Genomic DNA, 26,728 nt, shown 5'->3' with positions numbered 1-26,728 from the left:
CTTTCCATCTTTTCAACTACTTATCTCCACATCAAAAATCACCTCAATCTCCGTTTTAACGTGAAAGAAAGACAAACTTTCACATATTTATTATAGTACTTATGGATGTTGTAGCAAAACATTGTACTTAATTCTGCAAAATACGGAAAATGCTAAGTATAATTAATTAATCACACAAAAAATTAAATGGAAGAATTGATTGTTTATATACGATGCAGCCAGTAATTTATCAAACTTAAATAACTGCATCGTCTATTTTATACTTAGTGAATGTATACATAGTGCCTAGGCTATTAAAAGTTATGGAGCATGTAAAAATAGGCGAGCTAGGAGCTAGGCGCACGTTCGTAACGATCGCGAGCACTGCATCCATTACACTTTGCAATTACCTTCCTCGATTCATAATACCGACAGGGACAGATACTTCTTGTTGATAAAGTATTAGTGCTAAGAGAACTGATTACAATATGATTTGCATATTGATTAAAATATAAATGAATAAGATACACTAACCGTACTAATATAAATAAATATATTTGTATATCTATTTTCTATCGAATTTTATTTGTAATTTTAATTGATTCACTTCCAGTATTACTTAGTAAGTAGTTGTGTTATTTTATTTAAAAAGTCTCTTGAATAGGTCGAGAGGTTTACCTACCCCTATTTAAGCATATAAAATATATATTATTATACATTTTTATTTTAATGTGCACAGGTACCTAACAACAGTTTTGATTTACCAAAATGATTGTGTCGATATGAAAATAAAGGCCGGGCGAGGTAAGGTAACCCCGGTGAGTGTGCGCCATACAAAGCGTGGCAATCGATCGAGCAACAGGTCTGTACCACAGGGTTGAGCTGAACCACATAAGTACCGAGCGAGTTGCCGAGGCCGTCAGCGGGTCACTGGGATCGCGACCCTATCCATACTATTTTTATCGGTTCCAGTTGGCTTGTAAAACTAACTCATTTAAATATTTTAGCTCCACGAACTGCAAGGTGCAACTGCAACAAAGAGTTGCAGTTGCACCTTGGAAAATACACTTATATATATGTCTTTCATCTTTGAGCTATCCTCTCAATGTTCTTACGAGTACCCACATAGAACCATCAATTAGAATAGAACGGAAGGTTACAGCGACTAGAAAAAGCAAAGCCTTTTGTTTCAGAAAATGTATTTAATGTCAGTACGGCAGACATGAACAAAACGCAAGCAAAATCAAAGAATTCCACAAAAAGTTATCGATGTGATCTACTAATTACCTTTAGCTCACAAAAACCTATATAATCACCTCGCCACATAATATATTACCGCCAACCTATCCAACGCCAACGTATCTCCTCAAAGGCGATCCGAGAATCCGGTATTGGTTCATATTTAGAGAAACCATATAGTAACTATTTATAGAGTGCGCAGTCTATTTACCTATGCCATACCTATGCTATAGATTACACATGCACGTCTTGACATAATTAGACAATTGAGTTTTCTTTACTATTTCATATTATCGTCCGTAAAAAATCGCTCGGCTTCGAAGGACTAAAGGCACTTCGGGGTTTAGCCGTAACCCTTAACGTAATAGGTACTAAAATACTATTATATTATAAGTAGGTGCCTACCTGAATAAAATAAGTATTGTGATTAAATAAGAAAGAACTATAGAACTTTTAAAAATCCAACTGAAAAAAATATCCAAAGTATTACAGGTGGAGGGCGTGTTCTACTGCAAACACAGCTATACTAACTAACGGGACCCTATTGGCTCGATCATTGGAAGCGCGGGAACGGCAATTGATTGAGCAGAAAAAATTCAATTAGACGAACCGATCACATACCCCATATCGAAATTGCCTGCTTTCTAATCAGATGGGGACGCTGGAGAGGTGAATTTCGCTATCTCCTTTAACACAATTTTAAAAGATGTTGTTTCACTCAAGACAGATGGATAAAAAATGTAAGGTCCTCCCGCCCTAGAATAGGACCACTCCAAATCGCCTTAGCAGCTGATATGCAAATATACTAACCCCAAAGAAAGTTTACGTTAGACAGGCTGGGTTGTAAAAGCATAGCCAAACCTGGTCGATTTTTTACGCAAACCGTGGGCGTCGGGGTATCACAGCTTCGAATGTAATCAGAAACACGCAAGGATGAGAGATGGATAGAAAGTTTTATTCCTTTAAATATGTCTCGACGAAAAAAAAAGTTAAGTAAATCAATTTCCAAAAACAATAGCAAATAAACTATAACAATATTATGTGTACTTACATATTATACACAGTGACGGTAACAATATTGTCGTTATCTACAAATAATTGAAAGGGTTAAACCATTTTAAAATAACTTGAAGTACCTAGGTAACTAGCAGCAGATGAGCAGCCCCCCAATCGCGCTAACAATTTTCGCTGAATCACAGTTGTACCTATATTGTTCCACTAAATTTGTAGTTTTAGTAGTTGTTCAGCAGGTGTCGTGGTAGTTTCAATTGTGAACCAATGGAATACCTAATAGACTCTGCTGCTACTTCAATTGATTTACTATTTTTAGTCCTATCTGCTAACATATGTAGAAATTGAAGTTTCTATGCCAAGCCAAAAAATCAATATTGAATTAAAATTTACACTCAAATATGTTGTGAGATGAAGTGGTGCTGGTGTAATGGTTAAGACACCCGCCTGTGGATCCAAAGGTCTGGGACCTTTCCTTTTCCAGTTCGAATCCTACTTGTGCCACTTGAGTTTGTATACCAATCTGACTTATGTGCTTCCAGTGAAGGAAAACCTCGTGAGGAAACCTGCACACTGGTGGATTATTAACTTGTGTGTGAAATGGCAAACTACTGCATTAATAGTGCCAAGAAATTTGTTGTGTGTGTTTCATTCCATCTACAGATGTTCAATGACCAGAACCCTCAGTTATGAGGAAATAAGAAGATGTTGAGACGAGAAATTACAGATTTCTTTATCAAACACATAGCAAAGACTAAATTAATGGAAAGAATAAGCTAATGTGGAGCAGTAGTATCAAAAGGAAAAAATCACTTCACATTAGGTGAATTAGGTTTTTTATTTTTATACATAAAATCACATCTTTAAATAACAATAAAAAATAAACATTAAGTAATGTCAATGTACAGTATCATCAAAATTTATGGCCAGTATGTCAGGTGTACGCAATAGCGCTGCAGGTATCTTAATGCCAGCAGGTGTTTGTAAGTCTCTTACAAGAATGTCTGACCCGTCAGGCTTCCAAGCTATGAATATAGCTTTTAAAGTTGACTGTTCATAAGTGAGCAAACTGCATGTTTTATCTGAAATATTATAATGTATTGATGTAAATTCTTACTAGGTGCCAAAATAATACACATATAACATGTGAGTTAAAATAAAAAAAATCTACTTTAACCCGTGTTTATATTTAACAAAATTTAGTTAGCATATTTTGATTATGATTATATGACAAACTACTTATTATCCTGCGATTCCTATGGGAACAAAGGCATTTTTGGGGCTTAGGTAGTTTTTGGTATATTTATTTAATTAATATAGGACCAGAAAAGATGCCATGAAAAGTACAACATTTTTTTACTGTGACTAATTTCTAACGCTAATCAACTTTATGTTCTGCTAATATGCAACTAATATTGAATAATTGAAAATGATGATAGTAAAATATTTACTCACCATTCAATTCAGTAACTGCTCTGAGGAAACCTTCCCTCAAAATAGCTCTAGTTTCTTTATCAGCTATACCTTGATCTCCATTCACAGTCAGCGTTTCATTTTCATCTAACATTATGCGTTAATTTAGTTATAATTACAAAGTATGTAATTATTTTTATATAAAAACTTCCTGATTTCTTTTTACTAGGTACCTATTGTCTTGTTAAGAACTGTTTTTTATTGTTGTTTATTTTTGCATTTCGTGCTTGCACTGCTAGCTTGCAGTGACTTTTTCTATGCAAATAGTAAATGTCACTGTCAAGGACTGAGAATTACTGTCAGAAATACTGACACTGACATTCACATTTCGACGAAGAAATTCCCATATAGGTTCTAAATTCAAATCTACCTACTACCACAGACCATTTAAATGGTGTGCTACCTACCTACTCAAAATAGATCTTTTTTTTGAGTGGTGGACGACGCACTAGTAGCATTTGTTTGGCTGCGAGCGAAGTGACTAGTGCCCGAGCGACAAGAGAGCGAAAGGCTTACTTTTCTCACACTAAAGGAAATAGAAACGGACACTACTTTTAAAATCAAACTCTGCTCTAATTCGTATGGAGATACTACATTATATAGACGACGGACGAGTCTAACCAAGTGAGAGAAATTTTTGATACAGCTTCTTGGCCCAATCCAGCTACTCTCATACAAAACGTGAAGCTAAAATCAAATAAGTGTCGTCGTATATGGAGTTAACCCTATCTACAGACAGTTTTTTGTGTTTATATTTTTGATTTGAATAGTATTTGGGTGGAAGTGGTTAACTGATAATCAATTAACCACTCTCACCCACCCCAGTTGAAGAAGTGGTGGTCGAAAATAATATACCTACATATTCCAATCCCACAAATATCAATAGTGTTCAATAAATATAATAAAATTATTGTTTTACAATGGACTTGAATCATTTAACAAATTAGTCTTGTATTTAACACTGTGTTCTGAAGCCTATTCAATAATCCACTAAATCCTTCTTTTTTTTATTTTAACCTCGCACGACGATTGCGAAGAAGGTATTTTATTCGTAAATCTTAAAAAATATTGAAAATTGGCGCTTTTTGCCTCCATTGGCAATGTTTGTTAACCCTAGTTGTACCTGTAGCGCCATCTGTGCCGAGTTTTGCGTAATATTGAAGATATTCGGGGTCTTTTAGCTATCTCTGTCAGAATCCAAACAAGTAGGTCTTATCGTAAAATGAATAATAAAAAATCATACTAAACAATTATTTATTATCAAGTATGTGAGATTACATAGTCAACTCATTGCTTTAATTATATGATATAACTAGGATCACTTGAAAAATTAACAATTCAAACTTACAAATTATGCATTTAGAAATAAGTAAATGAGAAAACGTTTCAGTGGGGCTAGAACTAATTACTAGTAGCGAGCGAAATCGTATGGACATCAAAATATCTATCTGGAAAATGAACTAAAAAATTATATATTTAACCTCTGATACGCGGGTTTAAAACCATTGTTTGTCCTAGAAATATGAGAATTATGACAGACCGCCTTACCACTTCCACATATAATAAGAACATCTGTGACCTCTTCAAAGATAAAGAGAATACTTCAAAGATAGAGAAAGAGAATATTATAAAAAAATCACGACACGAACTACGCGACACGAATTTACGACATACATTATAAGGCCGTGCGCCAAACCACAGCGTTTGTCCGCCTCATTACCACTAGTACAATTAGTGACAAGTGTGTATAGTTGTGCCGTCGATGGGTTATTTACTTACTTTTTGTTATTTGTCAAAAGGATTTTGATATTAATATATTATTACACCCGTTCCGTGTACCCGCCGTCCGCCGCACGTGCCACATGCGCCAGCGTCTTGTGCCGCTGCTCATACTATTTTTCAAAACCGCTTGAAGTGCACATGCGCGAGGTTTGGCACACGGCCTTATTATGTTAGATTACTGAGAGACTTTGTAAATCTTTCGTTTCGCTCATACATGAAAAGAATATATATAAATGCATGAAAAGAAAAAGGGACAGAGTGCTAATATATAAATATTTAACTTTCACCATGTGCCACAGTTTTACAAGGCGCAGTCAGGCCGCTTTGTTTGTGATAGGAAGTTGTAGGGAAAAGTTCTATTCTATGATCTTTAGTTTTCTTTGTCTTTGTCCCAAACATTGATACCATTTGTGTTAGTGTTACCATCACACAAGATGCATCTTTGATTTATTAGAGGTATATGAAAAAAAAACATATTTGTCAGATTGTTTTATATATCGGATGTTTATCATTATCATCAATGTATTTCTTAATAATAAATTCTTAAATAAACGAATTCTTCTTATTGCTATCCTGTTAAGGTACTTTAAAATATTATCGAAAACTGTAAAATCTGATGTAGGTACATTGCATTTTATATCTATCTATCTATATACATCAACAAAGTATATTAAAAAACTAGTAAGGTCCACTTGGTTAACACTTAGCACCATTAATAATAATAGTAATAAGTATCCTAAATGAGAAAGAATGTATGCGAGTCATTGAGAATGATGAGCCAATCAAACGAAATCTCAAGGACAGAATTCGATAAAATACAACAAAGTTTGTTGTCTCACTTTTATCCTGAAATCACCAAGGGATTAAATCGCGAGGTGCTGCTTGACATGAAAGTTTGTTGTAAAAACAGTGAGGACGCCACTGTTGTAAAACATTCAGCATCGCAATACAATGCATTCTCAAGACATTAATGCATAAGTATTAGAACAAAGGGGCCACGTATTTTATAGAAAGTACAACAAACAAATTTTGTTGCACGACTCTAAAAAATACGGGTGATCGTTATTTTTATAGTTTCTTAAATTTTCAATGTAGAAAATGCAGTAAATATCACTGTGATAAGTGAACATGATAAGTTAAGCCTTTATTTCATAGTGAAAACTTTAAAGCTTACAAATACGCTAATATAACTTAAAACTAATTAATATTTACAATCACTGTGTATTTTTTAGCCACATAAAGTATGTCCTTTCTTATGTTTTAGATTTTTCAATTACATTGAATTTATATTTTATTAGCTTATCACCATGATGAGATAGCAAATGTTTGAATAAAACAGTAGGTGTGAACAAAAGGCCACATTTGGAACAATTTTGCTTCGCTTGCTTTGCCTTAGATCCACATTGAGTAAAATGTTCCAAAACAGAAGATTCGTCTATGAAATGAAGACCACAGCTACATTTATAAATGTCTGTGACCTTTTCTACTTCATTAGTTGCTTCTGTTGTATCAGGTACGATATTTTGTTGCGAAACATTTGATTCTTGACTGGTACCATTTACATCGACACGTCCAATTTCATCAGAACATTCTTTATCATTTATAATACCGATTCCTGTTAATTCATCGTCTTTGGGTTTATGTATAGTAGGACAAAATTCAATAATGTTCATATTTTCTAAAATGAAATCAGGATCAATCGAATGGCTTTTAGTGTGAGATACAAGTTTATCCGAGTTAAAATATAGACCACATTTGGAGCATGACACACGTGAACTCTTAAAACAACACGTATGAGTTGTGGTTGATTTCTTATGTTTCACGCATATATGGCAATCTCGACATTTGTAGAACGAGTAGTCATGTATTTTACCTCTGAAATTAGTTGTTGGCATAGAGTTAAGTTTTTTCTCGTGTAATTCGAATGGCCCAAATAAAATTACTTTCATATTTTCAGCGATATAACTGTCTAGAGTCTTATGTTTAGAAACATGACGTTCATATACATCCTCTGTAATCAAAAGTCCACAATCTGTACATGATTTCAAAGTATTTCTGTCACAAACATGAGACATTCGGTGTATACTATCAATTACACCGTTGCAATGTCTACACTGATATATAACATACAATTTTGGTGGGCTGAAAATGACTGCATTAAGATCAGCATCTTCCTGCTTATTAAATGATATTATCCTATAAGATTTTAGAGTAATTTTAGGATCTTCATGAGTTCTTTTGTGTCTCGTAAGTGAAAATGATGAAATGAAATCCAGGTGACAAACAGGACATGGATATTTGCGTAAATTTGAACAGGAATTTTCTATATGATGATAAATAATATCTGGCTCAACATATAGGTTGCACTTATCACATTTATATAACGTTAAATCAAAGCGTCCTTCTTGCACAATATGCAGTACAAACCTATGCTCGTTTCGGTAGCGAGAACTTAGTATAACATCTTGTACCTTCATTTTAGGATATGACCCAAAAACATGGTTTAACCAAATCTTGTTCTCAAATCTAAAATAAAATGGGTCAAAAAAGAGTTTGTCAAATGTAGGAGATCCTAACGTTTCGTGTAATTTTCTATGAGTTTTCAATGAATTGTCATCAAATTTCAACTTGCACACTTTACATTCTTCCATATATTTTGGTAAAGAGTCAAGACTATGTTTATGACAATGTTCTATCAACCGGTCGTATGTGTCCATGTATATATTGCAAACTTTACAACAATATAAAAGCAATAAAACAGTTTCATTAGCCTTTTGTATCTCTTCTGGTTTAGCACATATTACTGCATTATTTGAGGCAGAACTCGAAGTTGCACCATCAATTTTATATTTGTGAAATGCCATGTGTAAATTAAATATCGGTGTAAACAGTTTGATGTTACAAATTTCACACAATTTATATTTGTTATCGCTACACACATGTTGCCCCAAAGTACTTTTTGATATAAAGTTTGTTTCACATATTCCACATTTTTCGTATTCTGGCATAGGGGGCATGGTTCGTTTACCACTATTAAAAGCATAAAATTTAAAACTTTGCAATTCCAATTTTTTTACTCTAAGATGGACTTGTTCATGAGTCCTTAAAGTTTTCCAACTGAACCTTAGGCCGCAAGTTTTACAAACTAGCGTTGGAAGATTTGCACAAAGTCCTTGGGCATGTTCTTTTCGCTTTCGTCCAATAACACTAACAAAACTCTTACAAGTAGTACAAAACGAAAGTTTTAGTAACATTTTGTCCATTTTCTGCTGATTTTTAGTAACCGAATTAGAATATTTTTCTTTATAAACAATATCCTCCAAATTATTTTTAGAACATTCAGCATCATTTCTTTTTACTTTCTTGGGTTGAATTTTAACCTCAGAATTTTCGACATTTTTATTTTTTCTTTTTAAGTTGTTTATCTGTTTGTTATGATGTTGGCTTTCATCTATCAAATTGCCCTCTGTATCAACTATCAATGCATTGTTTTTATCAGAAATAAACATGTTATCTGTATCAAATAGCACATCAGTTTCGATGACTATAAAATCATTCGATGTTAAATCTCTATGCTTATGATTGTATTCGTGACAAATTTTAGAATTACAGTCAATTAATATTTTACATATTTCACAAGTATATGACTCTGGTATTTTCAAGATACATTGTTTGTGGTGATTGTCAACACTTTCATCATAATGCAAATTACATTTAGAACATTTATACAAAATGTGTGAAGTTGTGTTCAGGTCATATACAGTAAATACATCAGATAACAAATGTTGTTTTTCATGCAGCCCCTTATCATTGTCTTTGAAAATTCTGCTGCAAAGTGAACATTTCCAATTAACCAACAATTCCATGTGATTTAAGTGGTCTGAAGCTGTTTTAACAGACAAAAAGTGAATATCGCACTTATTACATTTAAAGAGTGCAGATTTTAATATGGGAGTTATGTTTGAACTAACCATATTATCATCCATAGGCTTACGAGATTCTTGCAATGATGTAGAAACAGACGATGTCGAAGTATTTTTTGAAACGCAGGCCTTATTTAGGTTAATCTTCTGTTTTGAACGCCCTGTAAAAACTTCATTTACCCTGTTTTTATGGCAATTGCCTAGATGTTTATTGTAGGCTATTTCGTTGGCAGCTTCTAAAGGACAATACTTGCAATGTGGATCAAATTCAATTCTTTGTGCATCATTAGGCAATTGTACTTTATGTTTCCTTACAACATGAGATTTATATATACCAATATTATTGAAATAATAAGAGCAATAACAACATCTATAAAATCTTTTTTCTTTCGTTTCTAGTGCTGTTTTAGTTGTTTCCATATTTTGTCTTGAGTCTTTCTTTTCTAAATTGGGTTTTCTTGCTATTTCTGTATAGTGAACATTATATACATGTCGATTATAAATTTTGATATTTGATAAAACCACAGAACACAATTTACATTTCAGATCAAATGTTACCATTTTTAGTTTTGGTACTGTGTCAAGTTTGTGTCTAGTTTTCACATGCTTACCATAAAATTTCATGCTCTTGAAGAATATAGGACAAAATTTGCATGTATATCCATTTATGGTTTTTTGACATTGCGTATTAAGTCTTTTAATTTTAGCTTTGTGTTCAAATTTTTTTTGAGACTGTCTGGCAAAATCTGTACTTGTTTCTCCTTTATTAGAATTAAGTTTGGGAAATTTCGGTTTCATGTTAACTTTTATTTTTTTTATAACTTTTGCTGATTCAGATCTCACTATAAGTTTACTTAACAATGCAGAGTGACATTTAGTTAAATGATCATTGTACTTAGTGACGGTGTCTAATAATCTAGGACAATACTTACATTTTGGGTTAAAAGTTTCTGTTGCCATTACAGGTATAGTTTTAACTTTATGTTTATTATTTAAATGTCGAATGAACCAGTTTGTAGTTTTAAAATAAAGTGGACAAAGTTTACATCTATAAACTTGTTTTTTTACATTTTGTATATTACTAGTATTATCCACCAGGTTGCTTTCTCTCGCAACAGAAGTCGTCAATTGTGATTTGTCCACTACTTGATTGCATTTTATATAATGGCTTTTACGTAGATGCATATTATAACGTCTGGCATTGGTGTATGTTCCAGGACAATACTTACATTTCGGCTCAAATGCCACTTTCTTTGGTTTGGGCATTTTCATCACTTTATGTTTGATTGTCACATGACGCATAAAAAATGTTAAATTGTTGAAATATAAACAGCAAAAATCACATCTATAAAACGCATTTTGTGAAATTTCTTTTGAAACAATATTTATTTTCCCTTTATTACTGTTAACTAACAACTTTCGAGATTTTTCAATAGCTTCCTGTACTTGTTTAGGATGGTTTTTACGGAGATGCGCATTGTATATGTCCACTTGATCATTTACTTTAGGGCAGTATTTACATTTTGGATCAAAAGAAACCTTAGCTATTTGAAAATTGTTAACCATTTTATGCTTAATTCGCATATGTCGAAAAAAATATTTTGTTGTCTTAAAATATAATAAGCAAAAACGGCACTTAAAAAATCTCATCACATGTTCTGTTGTGGAATTGTTTTCAAAGTTAGTATTCTGTATATTTTTGTTTGGCATATCCATCAGACCCAAATTTCTGTTTTCTGGTGTAACAGAGCTATTTAGTTCACTATTGTTAGTTTTATTTCCTATAAGAATCTTGTTAGCATACCTATCAGAACCATTTTTTGGATTTTGAAGAATGCTATAAATATGTTCAATAAGTAAATTTTGAGTTCTAAATGATTTCTTACAATGAAAACACTCATTACGTTTTACAGTTGATGTAAGCTCTCCCTTTGTATGGGGTTCTGAATTCTTCTTTCTCATTACTTCCTTTATTTTTTCTTTGCTTATTTTATGAACTTGAAACAAATGGGTACCCATATTTCTTCTGTACGCCAATTGTGCATTACAAATAAGGCAAATAGCTTCTCCATTGATTCCAAACTTAACGATTTTCTCATTTTTCTTTTGCACATGTTTAGATTCATTGGCTTCAATTTCTTTATTTTCATCACTGAATTCCGTTCTTACTATAATTTTGTCATCAACACTATCAGTAGTATTAACCAATTCTTTGTGAATATCTTCCACATGGTGATTATAATCTGAATTTGTTGGAAACAGAATCTGACAATGTTGACAATATCTAGCACTACTATTCAAATATATCCCAAAATCTTCTAAGACCACTACTGCACAATATGGTTTTACATTCTTCTCAAAATGTTCAACATTACTATCATCAGAATTAACAGGTTTTGAACCTAATATAATTTTATTGTTACATATTTTAATTTTAATACCTTTATCTCTTCTTATGAAGCCATTATGTGGTCCATCATTTGGGGAGTTATGTTCAATATTACCTGGTAAGATTATTTTTGATTCCACTATGTCTGCGGAATTCTCTGTACTGCTTAAGTTGCCATCATAAGAATCCAATTGAGAGCTTGTTGTTTCAGTATTCCCAAAATCTGGAGCTGGAATTATGGATTAGAGTAATAGGTAAATGTCATTATTTCACTACTCAAGAAACATGTTTATTGCACAAAATCCCTATCAAATATTGTTATAATCCATACTAACTTCATAAATGCCAAAGTCACTCTTTCCACCTATTTGATACACTTTCACACGGATCCTCCGCATAAACCCATAAATTTAATCATGTTTATTTTTCTTTCAATCCTTTCCTTGTACCATAACTTGCTTAAGTCCAACATAACAATTGATAGAAAGAAAATTACCTTCAACATAGTCATAGCCCAAAATTTCCTGTTTTAACCTTGATATATCAGGAAATATGTTTCTGACGGTGGGATCATCCAGTAAATCATGTTCTTCAATTTCAATTTCATCAGACATTTTATCTGTAACATTGACATGTATTAATTAATATAACACAAAAACGTAACTTGAAAGTCTTACTATATTATATTTAGTTAAGTGAAAGCTTGGATTTTTATCTAACTGTAAATATTTTAACTATGCATGGACTGAATGTATTGGAGCACAATTCTCAATCACTTTAGACTTTTGTTGATGTTTGATACTTTATCATGCTAAATTTAATGAAAAGATTTTATGAAAGTTCATTTCATATACAAGATTATTCCTAAAGAGGAGCCCTTGCATGCAACAAGTTTACAGAAAATGTAGTTTAAAAAATAGGTTTAGTTACACATTAATAAGATATTTTACCGAAAAAAATACATAAAATCTAAATTCATATATTTTGTGTGCAAAAATATGAATTGATAAATGTAATGAATCATTATCATCATCTGTAGCCCTCCGTGATCCACTGCTGGGCATAGGCCTCCTTCTGTCTCCGCCACTCATCTCTGTCCTGGGCCATCCCTATCCACTTGTTGCCAGCAATTTCCTTTACATCATCAACCCTAACAATTTCAATACAACATGCACCATGAGAGTTGAGACCTGCCTGGCCTGTCTATGGTTTGCCTGCCCATCAATCAAAATAATTCAGATATGATTACTACTAAGACAATATTGATAAATTTGTTACCAACTAAAATTTATATTCAATGGTTAATACAAAATTGTATTGCAATAGTTAAGATCTTAGATGAAGGAAATAACATTTACACACTGAAATTCACATAGACTAGTGCAAGCTCAACTATACTTCTTCTGCCAAGCCAAAATATGGTTTAACCAAACTAACAACTAACACAACTGTTGGTAAGGTTAGGCTTGTGGCCACACTTCACACTGCATTATAAAAATTAATATCTCGAAAATTATGCATTTCTGCAAATGGAGAAATGCATAATTTTATATTTTAAAATTCCCTATTTTACGCGGCAAAAGTTCTACCATAAAAAATTAAGACACTTTAATCACTGTGAATCTAACAAATTTAACCAACTGATCTAAAGTTATAATCCAAATATAAACTTTAGTTTCACAGTATTTGTCAAACGAAGCCAATCTGTATAGATATTTATTTAGTATTCAGCGGGTAGCGAAAGGTAGCTTCTTAGTGGGCACTCAAGTTCTACGTATAATAAAATATTACTTACTTACAAAGAACCAGGGGTACAATAATAAAAAATGCAGATATTTCACAAGATATACTTGAGTATACCTACTTAGCTAATTGTAGCGTCAGTTACTTTACCAACAAATATTCATAACTTTAAAGGATATGTAGCTAAAAATATAATTATAACTTACATTACAGCACATCCAAACATACATTAAAAGAACAAAACTCGTAAACAAACTTAAATCATGAAAGAAAATTTTTCAAAACCTATTTTAGCAAAGATGCAATGAGTGAAATGAATAATGTTGAATGACGTTTGTGTAGCATTGTTTTTGACGTTAACATAACCTCACTTTTGGGGGTAATTTTCAGTTCAGTTGAGAGCTGGCAAGGCACAGAACAGACCGCATAAATATTGACTGCTTAGTAGTTCCCAGGGAGGTGGCACTTCTTCGGCGCCTGTCATCATGTCGACATAGAAACAGGCGCCATCTGTATTTCCTAACTTTAAAACTTTTTATTCATTGCCAGCTATTTACAAAAAATATATTTATTGGAATAAATAATATAGTACACGTAGAAAAAATCCTTTCTTTTTTTATTCTTTCAAACGTCTGACAAGTGGCAACATTATATGCAAATCCCCCTTTAAAAAATTGTTTGCCACATGAAAATCTACCGCTGGCACCGCCGTGTTTTTTGGTTATTTCGTGTGCTGGTACCTGTTTTAGGTATTTTCATCACAAAGTTCGAGTTGAGGAATCTGTTCCTCCGTTTTTATGTTAATTATCTAGAATTCTGGAGTGTTTGTGCAATAAAGACGCTTTTTATTGGTATTTTGCTGTCCTGTGCTGTTGTGTGAATTTATATTTCGAATTTGCACCAACTATGCCTCATTGATGTGCATTTGGGTGCAAAAATATTATAATAAACATAAAAATTATATAAACAGAAAATAAATTAAATATTAATTATATCAGTTTTTTTATTTTAATAAGGGGGTCACTGAAGAAGGCTAATGATGATGAAAACGCTAAAAGAAAGCATCGTGCTTGTAGTACATCGTGTGTACATATACACACACGCCATAGATAGAATATTTATCTTCTCGAAAATACAGATGGCGCTAAATCACGCATCAAAACTGTCATGCTTAAATATCTCGCAAGATGTCTCTTTCCCCCATACCGGATCCAACCATAATGCTGCATAGCTAGCATAGATTTAGAAGGGTCAGCGCGCGGATAGAATTAAATTACGGACTCAAAAGGCGCAGCCAGTATGTACGTAAATTACTAAATCGCATTACATAAGCAGTGTTATGGCAGGGTTGACATTAGTTAGGAAGTAAAGTAGAAGTAAAATTGAAAGATTATTTTTAGCGAGGCCGCATACATTTAGGTTTCCGTATCCGGAAACGGAAACGAATTAGTTAACATAAACGTGTTCTTATCGAATACAGATAAAACAGTCTTGCCTACTTAGCAATTTTTTGGCAAGATCTAGCCGGAGCCGCGCGCGGTACGCCTTCTATGGATCTAGCTATTTTTCGATGAAACTTGTAGCTAAAATTTTTACCTACTTTTATTAGTAATTTTTCAAGTATCGCAATTATATCGATAAGATCTATAATCTATCGGCATAAAGGGCTTAAAAATACCTTAATTAGTTCATGAGACCCCTTTAGCAGTTTAAAGAATCGCCAATGTTTCTATATTGGTAGACTATCGTACACATAGTATAAGTTGGTTACTAAACCTCATACATTTAGAAGGGCCTCGCGCCCGCTTATCTTTGAAACTCAACAATCGACATCTTCCTCTTTCATAGTCACAGGTCGTTTGAGGTTACATTAATGATTTTAACTTTTTCAAAAATAGCAACAAGCAATACAACTATCCTACTCATTTTAAATCATTTTTTGTATTCATTGACATATTTTACATAGGTATATTTTTTGTAACTACCTACATAATGTAACATTTAGCTACTTCTAGAAACTTCTTGGGATTAAAATACTTTACAACTTTGTGGATATATCATACATAAGGAAAGGATTCTGTCCTACTGATTCACAAAAACAAAAGGTAGATTAGTAGGTACCTACCTAGTTAAGGTATGCGGCCACGCCTAGCAGAGCAAATTAATAAAAGTATGACTTTGGTTGGACTGCAGAGGGCACAGCCGAATAGGCAATGATAATAGGGTAGGTAGTTGAAAAATATGTCATCTAAATAAAAGAGATATATTTGATAAGTATTACCTATTAAATGCATTGAATTTTAGATTGGAACTATATTAACTAGTTATTTACCATTACTGATAATTACCTATAATATGAAAAACCTATATGCACTCACAAACTTTATAGATTATACGAGGGCTGCTATTTATGTATCCGGAACTGGCCAATAATTCTAGAATATTTAAAAAGTAATTACAACATTTGAAAATAGAACTCTTCGGCTAGAGAATAAATATTTTTCATGTCCCTGTCATTTGTTTTTTTCAATTGGCGCCAATTTTGAAAATAGCTTGTCTTCATTGCCATGGATTTAACTCGTGAACATTTTCGCGCGATGATTTATTATGATTTTCGGCGTGGATTAACTCAAAAACAGTGCATCGAACAACTGATTTTAACTTTTGGAGATGAAGCACCATCGAAAACCACTGTGTATTATTGGTTTAAGGAATTTCAACGTGGACGGTCTATGCTCACGGATGAAATTAAGGAGGGTCGTCCTAAATCGGTAGTGGTACAACAAAATATTGATGCTGTGCGACAATTAGTAATGCAAGATCGTCATGTTACATACCGCGAGATAGAGGCGTCTCTGGGCATTAGTATGACGAGTATACACGCGATATTACACGAACATTTAATTGTTAAAAAAATTTGTTCGCGTTGGATTCCGCACAACTTGAGCGTAGATCAAAAACAGGCTCGTGTCGACTGGTGTAAGAAAATGATAAAAAAATACAACCGTGGCACGTCAAAAGCTGTTTATAATATCTACACAGGTGACGAAACCTGGATCTATGCTTATGACCCTGAAACTAAACAGCAGTCAACGGTGTGGGTCTTTCAAGATGAACCGAATCCAACAAAAGTTGTTCGTCCGAGAAGCACTTTAAAGCAAATGGTCGCTTGTTTTTTTGGTATCAACGGACATGTAGCTACAGTGCCACTAGAGAATAGTAGGACTGTTAATTCTGAATGGTACACCACCATTTGTTTGCCAGAAGTCTTTGAAAAAATACGAAAGAACAACCCACAACGCAGAATCATACTTCATCACGACAATGCTAGCTGCCACAAGTCGGCTGAAACAAATAATTTTTTGGAGGGTCAAAAGATTGAATTGACGGGTCATCCGCCGTACAGCCCCGACCTGGCACCCAATGATTTTTATTTATTTCCAAACATTAAAAATAAATTACGTGGTCAACGTTTTTCGAGCCGCGAAGAGGCCGTTGATGCGTTCAAAACACACGTTTTGGACATACCTCAATCAGAATGGAAAAAGTGCTTTGAAAATTGGTTTCATCGTATGCAGAAGTGCATAGATCATCGCGGAAAATACTTCGAGAAACAATAAAACCATATGTAATAATATATGTTTGTTTAATTTTGTTATTCCGGATACATAAATAGCAGCCTATGTAATATTAGTTAAATAACCAGAAAACTTTTCCATAAAACCCTAGGTAGATTTCAAAAATATATTTATTCTGTATAGTATACTTAGCTTTACATTATATACAATTTAACTTTAAAAAATATGTTCTCAAGCTTCAACTGCTATCTTGCTTGGACCTTCTGCCACCTTGCGTGATTTTTCTGGCACTTTCTCTTTAGACACATCTGGTAACATGTCTGTGGGCACCTCAGGAAGTTGATCACCAACATCCAATATAGCTTCTAGTTCAGCCTCCACTGCTTCATCATCTTCCTCTGTCAATTGACCAGAAATAAGTTCATCTATTTCTTTTTGTTTCTCTATTCCCTCTTTAGTTTCATCCATAATTTTCTCTATTTCGTCTATGTTGAGGCTGTCATGTATTTTCTTCAAGGCTACATTTCCTGTCTTGAGACCATCCAACACCTGGAATGAAACACAGTAAATAAAATTATATAAAAGTTAAACAAAAAATTTAATATATACCTAACAAAACTTCTTTGTTGTTAATTTGTAATAATTACATTTACAATGCAAGCAAATTATTTCTTGGTTACAACAGACTCAATGTTGATTTTGCCATTTTATAGAAATGTACAAATATATAAAATCTGATCTCATCACTCACCTGTATTTCTATTTGAGCAAACTCAAGATCATGAGTTATTTGTTCTAATTTTTCTAATTGCGCCTCTGTGTTCTGCAGCAACTGCTCCTGATACCTCTTCTTTTTCAGAGCTAGTTTAGCCTTATCACGCTTCCCTTCATTAAGTAGTTTTTTTGCCAATTCCCTATCTCGCTCAAAATTTAACTCTATTCTCTTCTGGTACTGTTTCAATTTATCTCTTTGTTGTTTTAATTGTAAAACAGCTTTATCTTGTTCTGTTACTCTGCTCACAGGCTTTTTGTGTTTTCCAAATAGATTACCCATTTCGGAATGTACTATGTTAACATAAAAAACTAGTTGTTAAAAGTTGTGTAGTTGATAAAAGTTACCTACTATATTAAACTTGAAATATTTCAAGGAACGTTCACGCCTTTTCGCTTTACAATAATTGAACTTCTTAGTTCTTTCTGTCTGTGCTTACTTTGTTCTTCTTGCCTTGCCTGTACTGTCCTAATGTCATAATTTGACATTGTCATATGCCAGATAGTCATTGACACCTCAATCAAGTCACGTGAAGGCTGAAGCATAGATTTAGTAAGTGGTACTTCGTACAACGGAGTAGTGCATTCACTGTACTTCTTTTTTTCTAGTGCATTGGCATTGGCAAGTTATTGCTAAAACTGCTGTCTGATTTTATACTAACTTTTATTTTAACCTAAAGGAATCTGACGTGACTTTTACACTGTAGGTAGCACACTATGATGTGAGTCCACATTTCCACACTTCTTACGAAGGTTATAGTGACAGGCTTTGTGACCGTAACTAACACAATTAAATTTGTTATCATTACATTGAAATTTTATATTTGTGATGTAGATATGTAGGTCTGGCACGCACAGCGTCAGCAAAAGTCAGTAGGCGCGCTAAGCAGGCTACGCCTACAGACTGTACGTCCTACTTTGCGGTAAGCAGGGCTGTTGAGTTTTGTGAATGGGCATTCATAAAAAAGCCATTTTTGTTTATGGTCAGTTAGGTAGTTAAAAGCTAATCGTATCTAATACATAGATACGAGCTTTGTGAAATTTTGTTCTATCCTGTAAAATTTTATTGCTTGATACATCAATGCTTGTTATCTATAATCCTTGAAGTGTTTTGTTTTGGCCATATATTGTTATTGAATGGAATATTAAATTAATATCTTCCGAGTTATTTTGTTGTCACCAGCACAGCAAGGAGTCTTTCACAATGGCGGTGCTTGCAGCTGCTCAGCTCTTGGACGAGTTGATGGGACGACATCGTAATACTAATCCAAATGAAAAAATTAAAAAGCCAAACTGGGAAGATTCTGAGGTAGGTACATTAGTTATAAGAAATGTTTATGTAGTGGTGATGAATAACCTTTTGTAATTGCTGTTGTTTTTGTCTACCTAACCTATATAATCAGTTCTAAAAGATCTCCATAAATTAAGAAATGTATGTGTTTTGCAGTATTGCAAGTACTATTTGGTGAAATTTTGCCCCCATGATTTGTTTGTGAATACAAGAGCTGATCTCGGAGTTTGCCCTAAAGTTCATGATGATGAAGTTAAAGATTTATTCGAGAAGGCAGAACCATCCTATAAGAAGGCACAATATGTTGAAGAATTCTTACGATTCTGTAGGCACATGATTAATGATGTTGAAAGTAAGTTATTTCTTATCTACACTGAATGATGTGGAATACCCACTAACATACGTACGTTTGTTTTGTATATATTATCTTGTATGTATCATATATTTTAGATCAACTAAGTAGTTGGTCTAAAATATATAGTGTTCCGCATCGTATATCCTAAATTCATCAAGGTAGTTTGATGTAAACTAAATTGTTAAAGAAAGTTAATAGAAGTGTAAACATTCATATTAGTATCAAATAAAATATTAATTAAGCTGGTTTCTAAATTGACTATTTACACATATAAAGATGTAATACTTGAATAACTTTAAAATATTTTAATCCTATTGTATACATTGATTAATATTGTTGTATACATATAATTTTGATTAAAATGAAATCCATATTAAAAGAATATTCATAGTAATGAAATAAATAATTAGGTATTACATTTTTAAATGTTTGAACTGTTACTTCAAAATAATTTTAATATTGTCACATAATTATAGTATGTTACATATACAGTGTTAAACTCCATGTAATGTCACTTGATTTAACTACAAACACCTTAAGGTGGTGGTTGTTTTTTTTTCTAATTCTGTTTTTCTTCTCTCCATTTTACAACACCATAAAATGCACAGTCCCTTCAAAGTCGTTAAATAGAGTTTACACTGTATATCAAAATTAATGTAGGTATTTAATGATATTTTGAAACTTTTAGGAAAGATCCAAAAAGGCAAGCAGAGATTAGAACTAATGAATTCTAAACCTGAAGGTCCACCTATGACCCAGGCTCAAACTGAAAAAAATCAGGAACAAGTAAGTTTATTATGTTCATTTCATTCCACACAGAAAAATCCTATTAACAAACCACATGCTTCATCACTATAGTTTAAAACAAAGTCGTTGCATGCTGTCTGTAACAGATTTTTATGCAGGTTTTTAATACATAGTGTGATTCCTCAGGAACATTTAAGTGTATGATTTATTATAGTTTTACCTAAGCGAAGCAGGGTTGAGCTGTTAGTATAATCTTGGTTTGAAATCTTTTGTTTTATTATTTTTATTACTTGTATAATACTTTATTGGTCCAAGTAAAACCATACTTATAAACAAATGGTCTCCGGGCTAGCTGGCAAAAAGTAACCTATGTCATTCTCCAACATCTCCACACCATACAATCACAACAATTAAATACTATATCTTGATGAGAAAGAAGCACATACAAACAAAGTACCAGTGTCATGATAAATGACGTCACATTGTCATTGTCTTATATACATATCTATTCATATTTGGCTTGTGGAATCTTATTCTTTAACATTACTCAGTGCCACTTTCTTTTTAAGGTTGAGCTGTTGTCAGAAAAGGTTAAGTCCTTAGTTCAGGAGGCGGAGGAGGCGGGAACGCGGGGTGACGTTGAACAGGCACAGGGTCTCATGAAGCTGTGTGATCGGTTAAAAGAAGAAAAAGATCAGTTATTGAAACAACAGGAGAATAGGTACATTGACTTGCCATTGAATCATTTTAGAAAATTCTCCGTCTTTTTTATTCTGGTACATTAACTATGATAGAGTATCCAAAGATATCCAAACATATATTTCTATCTTTTAATAATTTATTTATAGTATAGTATTTAGTGTTTTTACTTTAGTTGCCGATTATAATCCGCATTACGAAAGTAGTTGTGTGGCAATATGTGGAATAGGATCAACAACTAATCGACCACGTTGTTGTTGTGGCGGCTAGTACGCTACTTTCACGTGTCACGGACTTTATTCAATGTATCCCCTTAATTGATAACGTATGTGACGTTTTATTATAAAAATGGTATTTTAGCCACTGGTCCATGACTGTGGAGCTGGCTGCAGCCCAAGAGAAGCAAATGGAGGTGTGTCCTGTATGCGGTGCTTTCCTGATTGTGGGCGACGCTCAGCAGAGAATTGACGACCACCTGTCCGGGAAACAACATGTTGGGTAAGCTAAATCTATACCAACAATTTGGAAAGAATTCAGAGTTCTATAATATAATGACAAGTCCAATTGCTTTGTAATTGTGACGAAGGTTTATTATTATTGTTTCCTGGTTGGCGACGCCAGCTCAAGCACCAGACGGGTGATCGTTGTTCATAAGGCTTAGTGCGAGTTTTTAAACCATGTTGCTACGTGTTGTCACTTTTATTGTATGCCCACACTGCATTGGTAACCTGCATCCGGTTAGGTTGCTAAAAGTGGATGCAATCGAGTGAAACGAAAACTCGCACTAAGCAGGTCACATTGTCATACACATATATTATCTCGCCTGTTTCCTTACTACTCAGTCAAATGGTCATACAATATTTTAATCTAGAATAAATAATTAAAACTAGTAGTCAAAATATTATCTCTTTCAAAAACATATGTTGAGGTCGCTGATTTGGAAGGTATGTACATAGCAGATAGTACATATGTGATAGATATATTCATTCATAATAGGATTGTTATCATCTGTAGCAACATAAACTGTATTACGTAAAATGTGTTGCCCGTAACTGCAGAGATGACAGCGGCTTAAGAAAATCGAATCGAGGTGAGTGCTGTATCTGGTTGTTTTGAACGTTGGGGATGCCTAATGTGACCATACACCTCTCTTCGAATGATTTAATGACCCGCTGTAAATTACTAAGTTTTAAAATATTGTTGCTTCAATAGAAGGAGGGCTATGCTTGTTATTAATTTAATTCTCTTATACTTATAACACACTTAAAAGAGAAAGATTACAATAAAAAGTCTGCTCTATATATTAAATATAATGCCTATAATAAGGAGTTGAGGACTTTATATGTCGTTTATTATGTATTTTAAGTATACATTAGCAACAAATATAGAATGGCTATATAAATGACATCTTATCTTATAGGTATCCCGATCTGGGGGAAATAAAAAATGGTCACGTTAGGGATGCCCAGCAAAGGATTATTGATCACCTCTCAGGAAAACAACACATTGGGTATGTCTTTATATCCTTCTTCTTATTTAAATGCCATGTTATGTCCTATGACCTAAATAATTCACCAATTCCTACTAAGATAAAAATATTATGATGGAATGATGGGGATTACTCTTTCACCCCAAAAGGACTGAATGGATTTTGAATGTTTTTTTTGTGTTACGGACTTTTTATCCCAAAACTCCAGCGGGAGAGGAGCAAGCACTTAATAACGAAGATATAATGTGAATTGTAAAAGTAAGATACTGTCATTTTTATCAACATTGTCCACAGAAGATATATCTCTGTCTTAAAATATAATTCGAAATAAAACTACTTGAATTTCACCATTTTTTATTTTTATTGCCTGCATACCGTTTTATTGTCTGTTAATTTTTCAGATACTTCAAACTGCGTCAAGCCTACGAGGAAATGAACGAAGCTCGCGAAAAAGAATTGCAAGAGAAAGAGAGGAAACGTCGTGAAGACCGAGATAGGGATAGGGGTTCCCGCGGAGGGGGTTTGGGCTCTGACAGACGCGACCGGGAGAGGATGGAGCGGGACCGAGATGAAAAGGACCGGAAAGACCGGGACAAGGACGACAAGGATCGTAAAGACCGAGACAGAAGCGACCGCGACAGGGAACGAGACAGGGATAAGGATAAGGATCGTCATCGGTGAGTCTTATGTTAATATCCTTACTTATTATAAAAAGAAGTCCCTTGTCGTAACTGTCTATATGGACGTGATGAACTCAAAAACTATGGGACGGATTTTTGTAAGGTTTTTGCCAATATATAGTGTGATTCCTGAAGAAGGTTTAGATGTATAATTTATTATAGTATAAGTAAAATTCTATAAGGTACTTGGATGGATTTGTGTTAAAACTCGAAAACTACTATCATTGGCATCGTAGCAGCCAAACAGCTAAACTGATTTTAAAGAGAATTTAGTCGAGTGTTCTTAGCTATGTTTGGAAATCGTCAGCTCTTTTCTAACAGATGAGAGGATGCCAGTAACTTCGGAAAGGGGGGGGGTAATTCCTAAGTTTTTATATCTGAAAGTGGTGAAACGGGCTCTTAAAATACATATGTTGTGGTAGCTCGAGCCGCGACGACCGCAGCAGCCGGCACGAGGAGCGGGACCGCGACCGCGACCGCCGCCACCGCAAGGACAGACGTGAGTACCTAACGCTACATGTAATGCGAACAACATCTTTCCCATAGTTTTTCCATAGCCGACCGATATACATACATAAGTATTCAAACGGACGTATTTATACATGACTACGACTACCGTCTGCCTCACGACGGAGTGGCATAAAGTCCGATGTTTTCCTTCACCGGAAGTATGTGGTCGTCAATGAAAACTACAAGAGAATACAAAATCACATTTTATGGCAAAATCGGTTTCAAAGTTAGACATTTTTGATCACATACGGGCCTTTTAACCCCTGGACCACCACCTCTTCACACGATCTGTGTATACTGAGTAAAATTTCTCACTGCACCATATTACCATATTATTTCTCACAGAAATAATAAAAATTTTGTTCTCAGGATCGTCCCGCGACCGCGACCGCTCTCGCCGCCGCTCCCGCTCCCGCCACTAACTGACTGAGGTATCACAAAAGCGCCACAAACCGGTAAGTATACTTTACGAGAAAGATCAAATTAACTCGCTGCTGCCTCCGACACCACCCACCCTTACCTGACACTCCCATCCACACTACATATCATAATCGCTTTTATACTATCATCATTCCCGCAAACCCATTCCAAAATGGATTAAATGACAAGTAATAAAGTGAACACTGTTATTTTACAGCTTAATATAGCATACCAAAATAAAACTTCGGTAAACATTTGGGGCGTAATGTTGACCCCGTTGCACTCTCGATTCGGTAGTTGTCGTCACACCGGCGGACTTGGCAGGTATTTGATTGGTATTTTGAATAGTTGCCACGAGCCGACGACTTGGGCCTTATTGGGCGATCGCTACGCACACCTTAGGCGAAAAATCGACACGTGACTATATAGCAAAAGCTAAATAATGCAACCCGCTGAGATGTGCAATGAAATGTCTAATGAAGTCTTCTAAACGTAACATTCTGAGGACAAAATTCACGTATCATTTCTTCGTCTGATTCCCCATGGTTCGAGGGAAATAAGCGTGCGATGGTCATTCAATAAGCTCAGATCTGAGCAACTGGTCTACGTCGTTTGAGGTATTTCCACATGTTTTGTCTGGTCGCGAGTTGTCGAGCCGACCGATCGCAAACGCCATGTCAGGTATTTGTTAGGTCTTCTCTATAGGGTTCTATTTGCACACTGTTTTAGGCGTGAATTGCATATCTTACCGCATATAATTTCAGGTTAGATAAAAATCATAAACATTCATGTTACATTTCGAATTAATAACAATTATAAGTAAATTATGAGTAATTAAATATTTTATTAAATTATCAGTAATGTTAAACATTCTTTGTGGTTCTGAACTCATAGACAGATTTTGTTGACATGATGAGGAAACTCATGGGCTGGGTTCATAACTTTTACCTATTATTTGCGAAATTTTATAAACGTGGGCAGGTTTTCAAAATATTCTTGCTCCATAGAAACACTATTTCATTAATTAATTCTGTACTAATTTTTATACATGCAAAAATATACATATAGAAAAGGCAACATTATCAAGATGCCGATGGACCAGAAAAATATTGATGTCCGTGTTCCCCGATTGTGTTGAGAATAGGTGCAACGTTTTGTGTTACAATATCATCATACAATGCCTTATCCGGAGATATGAGGGAGCACATTGGCTCCTTGTATCACATTATTGGATGCTGTAATCACATCTACTATGTACTTCCAGGTACCCAAAATTTGTAATGTGTGGTGTCAAGTTTTGTTCATTTTGGTTTTGAAAAGATTTTCCCTAACAAGAAAGTCATCTGCCTAATAAAATCTTTATTATTTATGTAGATGGCAGTTAAAGAAACTTGATGCCTGTTTATAAATTAACTAATAAACCCCGCTAAACCCATTTGGAAAGTAACATTTTGTGATTGAAGACAGTCACAGTAATACTTTAATTAAAATTTAATTCTTGAAATGTCATTGACGTTAAAATTGTGGAAAATAAAATTATACAAGTATACAGAGCACTAAGATGCTTAGAATTGATTGGACATCAATTTATATTATTAAATGATAAAAAAATAAACTCAAATAAAAAAAAACTAAACGACACTAGTCATTCAATCACGAAATGAATTTCCGAAAATACAGATGAAAATGCCTGTTACTAGCTTGCTCCATGGACTTTTCAGTTGGAAGGAAAAGGATCAAGATTCGTCGCCGCGACTGCGATCAAAGAGGTACTTTATGAAATAAGTCCGCCCGAAGACCACAGCCTCAAGCGATCCTGCGCAGTCCACGGTTTCGAGGTGACATAGAATAGTCACATTATGTATTAGGATACTGTTAGCTTATTCCAAAATGTTTAATGATCAATGCATGTATCTATAAGTTCGTCTCAAAACGAACGTGTCGTTACTGCTTAGAATGTTAGAAGTTGCAAATGTATCTACCTCGGCAAAATGTCCGATCCCTAGAGAAGTCTTATAAAACTGTATACCGGTTCCATCTATGGAGTTATTCAGGTATTTATTATCCAATTATTTTCTCTCATAATAATAATGTTATTGTGATTTTTTGCCACGTATTATTTGGAAGTGTGAACTTTATAAGGCTTAACTTAAAAATAAAATGACAATTTAATAAAATTGTTTTTCTTCATTGTATACTTACTAGCTTCTGTCCGCAAACTCGTGCTGCATGAAATCCTCACCAACCCTACCTATATCCTTTTTCATACTCCTAATTACATGTATAAGAAAATTCAGGAAGATTTGACGTGTAGTTTGATTGATCTCCGAGCGTTTCGACCGCTGCGGCCGCGCCGTTATTATTATTCGTTAATTTTCTTGAGGAAGCAATCATTTCCAAAATCAATCATTCATAGAATTGACCATAGTACAGATTAATGACTTTAAAGTAAACTGATTCTTGTCTTTGTTAAAATTTGAAAAATAACAATGACGCGCGACCGCAGCGCTCGAAACGCTCGGAGATCCACAAAGTACTAAAATTTTCGTATTTTTTAATATCCAATGTTTATAATGGACTGACAATTCGACGCCCAAGATTGAAACTTGTATGACAATGAGGAAACTGGAAAGAGGGGGGATGCTTTTG

General features: G+C 34.1%; 3 protein-coding genes across 5 annotated transcripts; 1 reads left to right on the top strand and 2 right to left on the bottom strand.

Moving 5' to 3' along the window:
- Nucleotides 1–4,942: 4,942 nt before the first annotated feature.
- LOC128673629 (uncharacterized) lies at nucleotides 4,943–13,934 on the bottom strand. Of its 2 annotated transcripts, none has more exons than XM_053751601.1 (3): nucleotides 13,746–13,934; nucleotides 12,293–12,415; nucleotides 4,943–12,025 (listed from the first exon to the last, which is right to left on the bottom strand). In XM_053751601.1, the coding sequence occupies exons 2-3, from the start codon at nucleotides 12,408–12,410 to the stop codon at nucleotides 6,738–6,740; spliced, it is 5,406 nt and encodes a 1,801-aa protein (XP_053607576.1). In that variant the 5' UTR covers nucleotides 12,411–12,415; nucleotides 13,746–13,934; the 3' UTR covers nucleotides 4,943–6,737. The 2 variants fall into 2 exon arrangements, with proteins under 2 accessions (XP_053607576.1, XP_053607577.1); XM_053751602.1 differs by lacking the exon at nucleotides 13,746–13,934 and adding an exon at nucleotides 13,592–13,724.
- A 3,335-nt stretch (nucleotides 13,935–17,269) lies between these two features.
- Nucleotides 17,270–18,355, bottom strand: Vps20 (Vacuolar protein sorting 20). Its single transcript, XM_053751707.1, has 2 exons — nucleotides 17,869–18,355; nucleotides 17,270–17,666 (listed from the first exon to the last, which is right to left on the bottom strand). Exons 1-2 carry the CDS (start codon nucleotides 18,169–18,171, stop codon nucleotides 17,349–17,351), a joined length of 621 nt encoding a protein of 206 aa, XP_053607682.1. The 5' UTR covers nucleotides 18,172–18,355; the 3' UTR covers nucleotides 17,270–17,348.
- Nucleotides 18,356–18,879: 524 nt separating this feature from the next.
- Nucleotides 18,880–26,274, top strand: LOC128673683 (uncharacterized protein). Of its 2 annotated transcripts, XM_053751704.2 has the most exons (10): nucleotides 18,880–19,197; nucleotides 19,336–19,531; nucleotides 20,223–20,320; nucleotides 20,851–21,002; nucleotides 21,341–21,478; nucleotides 22,401–22,490; nucleotides 22,871–23,146; nucleotides 23,572–23,648; nucleotides 24,029–24,114; nucleotides 25,801–26,274. In XM_053751704.2, exons 1-9 carry the CDS (start codon nucleotides 19,093–19,095, stop codon nucleotides 24,079–24,081), a joined length of 1,185 nt encoding a protein of 394 aa, XP_053607679.1. In that variant the 5' UTR covers nucleotides 18,880–19,092; the 3' UTR covers nucleotides 24,082–24,114; nucleotides 25,801–26,274. The 2 variants fall into 2 exon arrangements, with proteins under 2 accessions (XP_053607679.1, XP_053607680.1); XM_053751705.2 differs by lacking the exon at nucleotides 22,401–22,490 and having other exon boundaries at nucleotides 18,881–19,197.
- The last annotated feature ends 454 nt before the right edge of the window (nucleotides 26,275–26,728 follow it).

The sequence above is a fragment of the Plodia interpunctella genome, chromosome 11 (genome assembly GCF_027563975.2).
Source record: "Plodia interpunctella isolate USDA-ARS_2022_Savannah chromosome 11, ilPloInte3.2, whole genome shotgun sequence".
Taxonomy (NCBI): domain Eukaryota; kingdom Metazoa; phylum Arthropoda; class Insecta; order Lepidoptera; family Pyralidae; genus Plodia; species Plodia interpunctella.
Note: the sequence above shows the minus strand (reverse complement) of the source record. Positions and strands in the feature narration are given on the sequence as shown.